Here is a 12,296-nt window from a genome sequence, read left to right on the forward strand (position 1 = left end):
ATCTACTCTCAGCCCCTTTCAAATATGCACTGCTTCTGATTTTAACACGTCAGTTTTAGGTCTGTTTGAGCACCTTTGCTTGCTCCCCTGTAAAAAGTTACATCAGGCACTTTAAACCTAGCAACAGTTCATTTTTTATGTTTTTCCGCTATGTGGTGACATGCCAAAAGGTTATGGAGATATGAGTTCTTCACTTCAGGCAGGTGAGCTTTTTTGACTCAGACGTGACCATATTTGGACGAGAATGTTGAGATCTAAGTTATAAGCGAAGGCTTGCAAGCTCTGGTTTTCATGTTGCATCTATAAAATGTAGAGGTGCAAAATCAAGATACATAAAAATATCCTCATTTCACTCACCAAAAGGCAAAGCACAGATTCACTGGGCATTCTGTGTGACATGGTCCCAAATGACAGAAAAAGATTGCCAACACAGTGGAAAGGCTCAGTTCAGTGACTACAGTTAGCTGAAATGAGGCCTGACCAAAATCAGCTATGACTCTTCATGCTGGCATAGTTGTTAATCCAAGCAGTCGGCTGTTTAGGCTAACCTTAAATCTACCTAAATGTTAACACATTCATCTTTCACATGAAAGATCCCCGGCTCAACACCCAGAGGAGACACTAACTAAACCTCAAAGGGGGGTGACAATCTAATGCACTCCTGGTCCCGATCCAAAGCCCAGATAAATGGGATGGTTGCGTCAAGAGGAGTGTCCTGTGTAAAATCTGCTCTGGTTTAAAAATCTGGACACAGCCACTACAGCAACCCCTTGGGAAATATGGAAGCAGCTAATGTCCTCAGACATGCAACTGGACGTTGACGCAGCCTGCACTGGCATAAATGCTGGCATGGCTTCAGCTTTGAGTAGGTTCAAGGCTCTGCTTAGATTCACCACAGAAAGAAAACTCAAGCGTGACCTTTAGAGCCAACCTCAAGTGCCAACAGCAATTTTGGCACTTTCAGGATCCTCAGCCTCAGTGGTTCTCATTTGATTCAAGCCATTCCCATAACTGTAGGTAGGATGTAGCAATCATCATCATTTGCAAGTTGCAACATTTTATTATTTTATTATTATATTATTGATATTTCTCAATCTCTGGTTGCCAAATCACGGACTGTTTTAGAGACCTCCGCCTTTTTGTTTTGGCCAAAAACGCAGAAAATAAAGAAACATCAGCCAGAGAGTGCATGGAAACCAAAAATACTGGGAAATTGCTGGGCTGTTGATATTTTTTGGATAATAATGAAGACAGTGAATGACGTCTGCTGTTGAGTCAATTACATTTTTAATGAACATGGCAAAATATTAAAACATAATGGCCCATGAATGTTTATGCGCGTTATACTTGTCTTGTATGTTGTTTAGGATACTGTGTAACTACAACACTGTAAGCCGTGTAGACAGAAATGTCTCAGTACAGTAATTTTTATGTCTAAATAAAGGCACTGTAGGACATGTAGTCACAGTATGACTACATGTGTGGGTGGATATCCTCCAGCATGAGAACTCTGCACCCTGTGGTGTGTGTGTGTGTGTGTGTGTGTGTGTGTGTCCTGAGGGCTATTTCTTATTAGATTAGTTGTGGTTCCCACAGCAAACAGCAGCCCTGCAGCGCTGAAACATAATGCTGCATGGCTGGATAAACTCTTGTTCGCCTGTCGCTTGTCTCTCTCGCTCACACACAGACACACAACTTGTTTGTGTTTGCTCATGTGAATACTATCCTGTGAATACACTACACAGAATCAGACGTACAGCATCCATCTCCACGCCCAGCTGACGTCTGTTAACGGAGGCGCTCATGTTTGCAATGTGCTGCAGTGTGAAGTCCCTTAATTTCAGGCATTTTCAGGTGTCCTTCTACCCCTGTACAACTTTTTGTTTTTCGGCTTCATGCTGACTGTCCACTTGAAGGTGCTGCACTTCACTTTTTCCCATTTTCTGGGAATAATCTAAGCTTCAAACATCTGTGGAGAGTTCTTAAGTCAGGGGTGTCCAACTCCAGGCCTCAAGGGCCAGTGTCCTACAGGTTTTAGGTATCATCCTGGGTCAACACACCTGAATCGAATGATTAGGTGCATTTTTAATTTCTCTTTGATATTTGGGCATATTGGGGCCCGATGAATGTAAAAACAAAGAATTACCAGATTTTTTTTTTTTACCTTACTTTTGTTTTTAAGAAAAATAAGAGCCACGTATTAGGATATTCGTTTAAAATTTTGAAAGAACAGTAGCAGTATAATGTCCTCGTAAGTGGATATCAGGCCCTTGTAGAGCAAAATTGAGTATTTTGGTCTAAATAACCCAAAATGTGATGTCCACATATGTGGACGCCAGGTCCTAGGAGGTAAAGTCAACTAACTTAGCATCCAACAATCCGGAGCTTTGCTGATATTTTGTTTTTCAAAATTTTCATTTTGTTGTTTTTTTTTTCCCCACTTTTGCTAATGAAAGCATTAAAATATAAATGTGATTTTATGTGAAAACATAAACCCGCAGAAATCAGAAGATGAATTTATCGTGTGCCACAACCTCGGTATGATCCAAACCAGTGTACTCATACTTGTGTATTAGACACTGCAGAAGCAGACGTGTTTGCCACCTTTTAAATTCTTCAAACATGCCCTGTAATTATGCACGGAGAAGATTTAAGAGGTACATAACTGATAATAAAATACAACAGACACAACAGACGAGATAGAAACTGAAAACACCGGTCCACAGTTATCTTTCTCCTCACTCAGCCCTCATCTCTGCAAACCAAACATCTCATATCGGATTAACTATTTGAGCAGCGGTCGTAAACTGTAAAAGGGAACCACTCGCAGCTACTAACAAACAACCACAAACCAGGACGACAGCTGCAGATCAGTGCAGCTAAAACCAGGAAAAACCACAAACGTCAAGTCACAAACCAAAAAGAAGATCAGTAGCAGCAGAGATTTTTTTTTTTAAAAAAGAGAGAGAGATGTTTTATTCCTCCTGTGGGTTTACCTAAAACTGGTTTAGATCACTTGAAAAAACATCAACAGCAATAACTAATAGATAACAAAGGGTGGCTGGATGAGGGAGAAAAACGTCACGGCCGCGGTGGGGTATTTATTTGGGGGCTGTGGCCTTTTTATCCTCTGTGCCGACAGCGAGGAGGACAAAGAGCCTGTTGAGGAGTCTAAACAGAAGCCTGATTCTGTGATGCACAGAGCTGCAGGCTTGTTGTGTCCAGCTCGGCAGAGCTCACGAGCTTGCCTCACTGGTGACGGCAACCAAAACAACTGAAACGACTAGAAGACTGTGCTTCAGAATTATGACCTACTGTGGGCAGCAGTAGAGAAATCCAAAGACTAACCGGCTGAATAAACTTTCCATTTACTGCACTTTGCTCTACAATTATTGTCCAGCAGTGCCTTAAAGTGCTAAGTGCTTAGGAGCGCATACTAATGGGATTTTCAGTAAGGACAGACGTTGATGCACATGAGATAGTATTTACTTGTTTCCTGATAATGAAGACAACAAAACTATAAAACAATACAGATTCAACTGTTGCCTCTGTTCGCCTTGCACACATTTTGCAACATGTGACTGAGATCTTCACGCAGGATTAATATAGTCTGTATTTGACATTAATTTTCATATTCAAAAAACCCCAAAGGCTTGATGCTTTGACAATTCTTTTCAGTTAAGGACAAAGTATGTACATATAGAGAGATAGATTATATAGAAGTTATATGAAAATTGCTTTGATGTTAAAAATAAATCTTTGATAACTCTTAGGCCACATTGTACCGACACAAAGGCTTTGATCAATTCAAAGTGTATTCTTCTTTTTATTCGCTTGCTCTTAGTCCAGTTTAAATAGACCTTCAATGCTCTGTCGGTTTCCAAATATATCCCTTTGTTATTAACCTATGTTATAAATGTACTCACAGTTTACCAGATGTTGTAATGAAATGAATATTTAATAATCAGACTGGCCCATTTTCTGTCAACATCTTTCAGTAATGCTTTTGAAACACACAGGATTTCACCGCTGCTCATGTTTTAAAAACCATGTTTATGGAAACCTTTTTTCGGTTTCGTGTATCTGCTGCTGAAATCTGGGCTTTATCTCTATGTTTTGACTGATTCTCATCCCTCCAGGACCGACAGCAGTTGCATTAATGTAAAGTCAACATTAGTGGATTACATCCAATGAATGGGACATAGCTGGTAGCAGAACATTTTACATCCTTTATCTAAAAAGGTCACCTTCAAACTCACTGTACTGTAAGAGTAAACTCTGTCTAATCTCATTACATCTCACTGAACACTGAGTAACTTCGAGCTCTGACCCTTTAAAATCTAATTGTTTTGATGTCTCTGTTATACCCACCACACAGCTAAACAGGGACAGAGTCAAAGGAGGCCAGCGAGCATAAAATCAAACTGGAATCCTCAATAAAACACTGCGCCACTCCTTTATTTATTCATTTACAGTAACAACTCACTCCTGCACTTTAGTCACTCTGAACATCCTGTTGGATAACTCCCTGCTATCACCTGAAGTCAGCGACTTGGTATTTGCTCTAACGTAAAACAGAAAAAAGACACGCCAAGTGACAACAAGGTCAACTCAATAAGTATGACCTCTGTCATAGTTTCATTTTCAGTTACCATCTGTCTGGGCACCATTTGAGACCACATTTAGTGTTTTAAATATAATACACTCTCCTCTTTAGGCTGATGCAGTTTGCACTGAGAACAAACAGCTACGGCCCTCTGTAGAGAGCCTGTGTTAATACTATTATAGCAATATATTTTATATACGGGGGTTAAAACAGCTTTCTTAATTGATTGAAATTAAACTAGTACAGAGGACCAAACAAACTGCAGTTCATCTAAAATCAACTTGAGGCTAGTTCCACAAAGTGAGTCACCATTACCACTCGCTCCTTTGTTAAAAGTCCCGAAGTTAGTGGTGAAATCTAAATTTTACAGATGATTTCACTCTCTGCTAGCCTAGCTTGCTGCCTTTAGTTGAGCCACAGTGTTAGCCAAAATGCTAACAATGACATCCAGAAACCACAAAGGCCATGTCCACCTTTTATGCAGTCTATTACTACAAATGCCATTTTCTTGCCATATTGTCTGTATTGTAGCATCAGAATCCCTCCAGGGTGGATCAAGCAACAATAACATTTCATCTGTTCAACATTTTTCTGTGACAGGTTTATAAATGGTGTTTTACACGTGCTTTACCTGTTGGAGCATTTCTTCAGTGGAGGCCAGTTTCTGGCGGTGTTCCTCCAAAGAACTTTCTAGGTCTCTGATCTTCTCTCCCTGGGCCTCCACCTGGTCGGTCAGAACGCTCACCTGGTGGGTGACATAGTCATACTGTATTACACCGTCCTCAGAGAGCGCTGGCTGATCACATGCTTAAGATAAGGAAAAAATAGATAGAAATATGCAGGAGTTTTAGTTGGTAAACATTGTTTCTGCTACACTGGATACTGGATTTTAGTCACTGATACAAGTTTTTATGGGAGATAGAACTTTGTTACATTACTATAGTACTATATAATATGCTATATATACTATATAATAGTACTAATACCTGTGATAGACAAATATTATCAGTTTGAGTCTACCCTACATATTCAAAAGTCCACAGCTTTTGGTTTATGTTTGTGTCTTTATGTCTTTTTCTTCTTTCAATCCACATAAAAGAACACATCATCACATACTTCAACTCCAAACCAACACACACAAATTTACTCAGCAGTCTGTCACCTAGGAATGTATTGCACACTTACTATAATCTCTCTGACAACCCATTCACCTCCTGCCAAACGTGCACCCACACACACACACTCAAAGATCCCTCCTGTTCACCTAAACGATGCCAAATCCATCTGACAGCAGCTGACTCTCTGTCACTTCAGTTTCTCTGATTTTTACCCCTGCAGCCACGTCCTGTCGCACATTGCTCTGGCACAAAAGAATATTTTGTCAAGTTTTTGGCTTGACACTTGTAACCGCTAACAGAACATGAACATGTGTTATTACAGAGGGACTGGTCCGCTAAACCTGCCCTCCCTGGCACTGATGAACCATGAACAAGTGAGTAAATGAATGAACAAGTATCTGAATGAGTCACGTCTAAGAGCCTTGTGTTAGGTTTCGCACCAAAAACATGGATACCACTAACGCTTGACAAACATGACGCAAAGATAAAGTAAGTAAAAATAAAGAAACAACACGGCGTGATCTTGATATGACTGTATAAACTCCAAATGCTAAAGACAAAAGTTAAAAATACCCCTTACCTCCTTCCTCTGAGCCACACACACACAAACAGAGGTGAATGCTCTCGACAAAGCTAGAAGGAAGTTAGTTACTAACAACAGAGTGTGTCTATACTAGCACACGCTGAAGCAAGACAAAGCTTCGCATAAGCAGTCTTAAAGTAGAGGCAGGTGAAAAGGCAGGAAGGCACTACGGAGGGGCAAACTGTCCACAGCCAATTAAATCACCAGTCAGTAAAAACAAGCCCCGGTTCACTTGGATCTCAACCAATCACGGGCAGTGTCAGTTGAGGAATGTGTAAGAAGTAGGTGTGCGGGTGGTGGTGGTGGTAACGAACGAGATGTGGACTTTGTGAAAACTTTGCAAACCGGGGTTGTCCAGACGGGTGGTGCACTTATCATAAAAAAAAAATCATCCGCTCGCATGGGCTTCCCCAGAGCATAAAACAAACATACACAGAGACACGGAGAGCATAAAGGGGCAGTTCCAAAACGACAAATTAACTAGGAGGAATGTAAAGACAGACTGTGGAAATCACAGCTGCATGAACTGGCTATTAAAGAGTTTTGACAGCACAGAGCACCTCCTGACATCATATAGTTAGATGACATATAATCATCTTTACTGCAGCCGACTAGGCGCTGGTGGTTACTGCACGAGTCGTATGTAAACACCCTCACATGCTTTCGAAGGTGTCCGGACATGTTTTGTTATGAAATAACACGAAATATCTGAACTCACAGGATTACAGATTAAAGGACAAGATGTTTTTCCAGCGTGGAACAAATCCTGCCAGACAGTCTCCTGGCTCATTTATGGCAGGGATCAAAAAGTTAGATGTAGTTGTGCATGCCAAAATAATTACAACCACATCTGAACAAGCAAACTGGGACAGCAAAGAAAAAGTACACTCTGAAAATGTGATATGAAAGTACACAGGCAGCATAGGCACGTTGCGTACATACTGTATGTGTCTTTGTATTAAATGTTCAGTTGACACCGTCTATAACTTAGATAGATAAGAAATATCTGACCTGTAGCACCAGAGACTCCTTGTCTCCCTCTAGGCGAAGCAGTCGTTCTTGGTAAGTTTCATTGTTGGCTGGAGAACAGAGGTTCACCTGGACAAATGCACACAGAAGAAACACACAAAGTTCATGAAGAGGTTAAGGATGAAAGATAAGGGATGGCTTATTTTTATCTTCAAGCACTGAAGCAGAGAGGCACATCCTCTGTCCCTAAATCAGCAAAACTGCAGTCTTGTTTACACCAAAGACTGTATAGAAAAAATGAAGGTAGCCAAGGTGACCGTTTCCAAGCTTCTGTTAGCGGATTTTAGTCAGTTGCTTTTTTGGTGTGTATGTGAGAGGTGGAGATGACAACTTGTTAGCCTGCAACAAAAGCTTCCTAATGAGTGTTTATTTGTCTAAACCACAGATGAATCGATGCCTGCTCATCCTAAACATCTTAGTTTGGCACATGGAAGCTAAATTTGGCAGGTCTGATGCTGAATTACACCTTAACCACCCAACAAACACGGGGGGGATACGCTTCCCCAAGACAGGGGCAATTTCATCTATCTACTCATAAGCCAGACACAACTAGGTTCTCTAAAACAGAAAAGAGTATCTATTATTCACAAAACTGCACAAATACATTATAAAAAGTGCTGTTGAAGTCAGAAAATAACTTATTTACTTTGTCTGGGATGCTTTGAACAAAAGCAAAAAGCATGATTCAGCAAACATACATATTGCCAATGTTGAATTTAAAATACAAAGACGTGTAAACTGTTAGATTACAGGTAGTCAGACTGAAATATCTATACAGTAAGATTATAAACAGCCAGTAATATGGCTTAGCTGCTAACATTAAATGCATATAAATGTCAGAATATTGCTGATTTTTGCGCTGCTGATGCTTCAGAGTTTGACAAAGAACCAAGCTGTACACATAATCCTCTCGCTTAATGTCCAGAGCTGGTCTGGGCAAGACTGCTGACTCTTGCACAAGGAACTCACAGAGCCGATGCTGTATAAATACACATTTTTCACAAAGCACATGATACGAAGTTATGAAACATCATCTGACTCATCTGACTTCTGTTAATCTGGAAATAGCAGGATAGCGGAGCCAAATCATCGACATTGTGCTAAAGCTTGTGCTATAATTTCCACCTTTTTCATCTCTGACTACTGTAAGTCTAACAAAACATATCAGATATCAATGTATTTGCAGCAGCCTGTCAGGAGAAAAAGCCGTGCCAGGCTCTGTGTCGAAATAGAAATGCTTTCTAATGTGAACCTAAGAACATGCAAACAGTGAAAGAGACATTTCCCCTTTGGTCAGAAGTTCTTTTGCCAGTTCCTTATTACCCTGCTATTAAGGTTATGGCAGAATTATGCACTCCACAACTCAGGAAGTGAAAATGAAAGTCAAGCCGAACAATTTTTAAATGGCTTTATTCCTGAATGATGATGTCTGTCCTGTTTCCATTTCTCTGCTCAGCTTTAAGAGTCAGAATGTGTTTGAATGCTGCTGGCTCCTCCGCTCCCCAACATGCTGCTGCAAACATTTGGAAAGAGAGGAAAACATTCTTATGATAAGATGATATTTTCTGCTTCTGTCAGCAAGATTAGAAATACCACCTGTTGTTAGAAACACTTTGGCTAAATCAGTTTGCACTTGCAGGCCTGTTAAACTGCAGCTGAGATTTAGCTTTGTGCTAACCCTACATAATGTTAAGAAACAGAGTGACGTGTACTGGCCAGTAACACTGTATCAATGCCAAACAAAGACTGTGTGGGAAACAGCAATATTACATTACAGCTCAAACCGAATGAGCTCTTAAAGCTGGAGCTTCAACACTATGTTTGCCCTTAACAGAGATCTTGCTATTTCTTTTAAACCAGATTCAAGAAGGTGCTGGAAACATTCCTCAGAGGTTTTGGTGTATACTGACATGACAGATGTCAGTTAAACATCTATGATCCCAAAGGTGCTCTGCTGGATTGGTATCTGGTGACTCTGGAGGCCATTTGAGCACAGTGAACGCATCGTCATGTTCAAGACACCAGTTTGAAATGATTTGAGCTTTCAGACATGGCGTGCCATCCTGCTGGAAACAGCTGTCAGGAGATAAGGTACACTGTGGTCATTAAAGGGATGTATGTGATCAGCAATCAGGAAGGCACTTGGTGTGGTCTTCTCCTAGTTCTCATCTGCTTCATGTTTTGAAGTGCTGCGCATTCAGAAGTGCTCTTCAACAAATCTTGGTTGTAAGGAGTGAGTCTTTGAGTTACCGTTGACGTCTTACATCAGCTGGGCATTTTCACACAGGGAAATCACCGGATGTTTTCTTTTTTCAGACCATTTCAGGCTCTGCAAACTCTGTTTTATTTGGGAAAAGTAGATCAGCAGTTTCTTAAATGTTCCGACCACCTTGTTTGGCATCAACAACCGTGCCATTTCCAGAGTCACTTAAATCACCTCTCTTCTCCATTCTGGTGCTCGTCTCAACCATGTCTGTGTTTACTTGTGTTTAAGATAATTTCACTTGCACCTGCTTCTACATGTTTGCTTGTGTTTTTCCCTCTCACCACCAAACATCCAGTGTGGATACATGCTATAAAAGTATGAACCTTGTATATGACTACTTGAAACACTAGTATTGACACCAGCCCAAAAGTCCATTATAGATCTGTTTCCACCTGAAATGACAGAAAGCAGTAGCAGCTGTAAAGGAACTGATGGTCATTCTGGTAATATATCAAGACTGTGTGTGAAATTTAGGCCTGAATTAAGTATGACAATTATTATTATCAATTATTACAATCAATCAAATGACTGTGGATAATGTTAAAATCACTTGTAGTAGTAAAACCACATTGTCATCGCTCAGCACTGCGGTTCACCTCAGCTGTTAGCACATTTTGGCTAAAACAATTAGTTTGTTTTAATATCTGAAGTACTGAACTTGGTTACCACTGATTTCCATCAGCAGCAGGTAGCTGTATTCATCAAACATCCCACTGGTGATACTAAAACTTAAGTTAACAACCAATTTGCAAACATGAGATGGTCGCATTTGTCCTGTAGGAGTTCAAATTGCATTTTAGATGAATGCTGAGGTTGCTCAGGACTACTACAGGATTAAAACAAAGAACTAAACACTGAATGCATCCATGTTCTGTAGGGCATGAGACAGTCCAGAGAGGACAGGAAAAATATATATTTCATTTGTTAAATATTTTTCTTCAAGAAAAGCTCATCACGTTTTTGGTGGAATTAAATGATATTTCATTTTTAACCACAGACTATGCTGATTATGGCATCTGCAGTGTTTTCTTGTACAATGATGATCGTGTGTCGGTGGAACTTTCTGCATCTGTCCCTAAAGATTTGAGGGGGGCCCAGATTTGCCAACAATCCCCACAACCATTACTGTCATTTAAGCAATCAACATTTAAGCCTCTTACTGCCAAAAATCCACTCCACACTAAACTACGATTAGCTTAACTAGCTTCAAAGTCCAGAAAAATAAATATATAAAACGCCTTTAGGCTAAAATATGCAGCAGTGTAAATGTAACTGTTTGCTACAAGAAGCCGACCTTTCCTACTATCATGACGATGACCCAGTTTTAAAGAAAACGTAAACATCGAGGGGTTTTTTTTGTGCTTTTAGCTGAAACTCTTATCTGATGCCACAACAACTACTCTAAACTTTAGCTTCAAGGCACATTAGTGAGCTTCCAAAACCTTATCAGTCTCTTTCATCCCTCAAAGGCCGTCTCAGCGCACAGATGAAAAACCCTAAAATCAGCCTGTAATCCTGGATGAACTGTCTGAAGCTGAGGTCACAGGATGTACACCAGCTAGGTCACCTGACGTGGACCATATGGATGCATTAAACCCATTATCAGACTTGAAATTAAACAGAGACGGGGGTAGAAAGGGGGTGGGGGACAAACTGTTTCTTTCAGAGTGTCTCTTAAGTTATAAAATGTAAGGTTGTAATAATGTTACATTTACAGTTTCTCATTCCAGTGGGAAATCTGCTGTAATCACAGATCTTCCCATCAGAAGACCGAAGAGAAGCAAGGCCATTTCAGGGTGGTGATGACACAGCGTTTGAATGGACCGATAAAAGAAACCAGGCCAGTCTGTTTTTATCTGTTATCGCCTGGTGGATTGAGTGAGAATGGACAGAGCAAGACGATTTGGGGCCACAGTGTAATGTCTTTGCACTATCATTATATATTACAGTTCTGCAGTTGTTTTTTCAGTTTCCTTGAGTTTTCCATTAGCACTTCTGACTAAATCTGGGAAATTTAGCTGAAAACTACTAGAATATTAGTACCAGTAAAAATGTAATTAAACAAGTTCTCTCTGTGAACCTAGAAAATATGACGTTTTTAGAGGCGTTTCAGTTTGTATCATGAAGTAAAAGTGCTTCCAGTACAAGTAAAAACAGGGTGGAGCATCAGTTAAATAAATACTGACCCATTACCTTGAGTGGTTTTTGCTTACACAGCACATTTTTATCATAAATACCTGATTTAATATATTTATTAAATCAGGTATTTATGATACTTAATAATTCCTCTAATCAGCTAAGAAAATATTTAAATCATTTAGAGCTAAATACGAAACTACCTTTTGAGTTTTTTCAGGATGTTCTCTCAAAAAACAGGACCATAAAATTCAGATTTTATTCAACACTAATGAAATTCGAATCATAGTTCTAGTACAATTTATATAAAGTGAGTACACTTCACTGCAGCAGACCAAATATTTAACAAGGCTTTGCACAAGAGGAGAGGAAACACTATCCACTCAATATAAATGATTACACTGGAATGAATACAGACATGTTTTATTAGTCGTATTTTCTCGGTGTATTCACAATAAATGTTGTGGCCAGTGGAATGGGTGGAACTGTAATGACATACAGTGGCGTGCATGATCCCAGTGTCTAAGAATGCATGACAGCATGCAGCACACTACCCAC

The 12,296-nt window shown here is 40.0% G+C and overlaps 1 protein-coding gene across 11 annotated transcripts in view; it reads right to left on the reverse strand.

The window, feature by feature from the left end:
* The window catches only part of ppfibp2b (PPFIA binding protein 2b), a 95,105-nt gene that overhangs the window by 36,373 nt on the left and 46,436 nt on the right, over positions 1 to 12,296 (reverse strand). For 10 of the 11 annotated variants that reach the window (XM_013912417.1, XM_013912415.1, XM_013912412.1 and 7 more), the window contains 2 exons: positions 7,319 to 7,405; positions 5,238 to 5,351 (listed from right to left, as the gene is read on the reverse strand). In XM_013912417.1, the coding sequence (XP_013767871.1) occupies positions 5,238 to 5,351; positions 7,319 to 7,405 (201 nt within the window). Of the gene's footprint in view, positions 1 to 5,237; positions 5,352 to 6,304; positions 6,460 to 7,318; positions 7,406 to 12,296 lie in introns of those variants that run through there. The other variant, XM_013912418.1, reaches the window with a different exon arrangement.

This window comes from Pundamilia nyererei, unplaced genomic scaffold (assembly GCF_000239375.1).
Source record: "Pundamilia nyererei isolate P.nyererei 1_Seehausen unplaced genomic scaffold, PunNye1.0 scaffold00089, whole genome shotgun sequence".
In the NCBI taxonomy this organism is placed as follows: Eukaryota; Metazoa; Chordata; class Actinopteri; order Cichliformes; family Cichlidae; genus Pundamilia; species Pundamilia nyererei.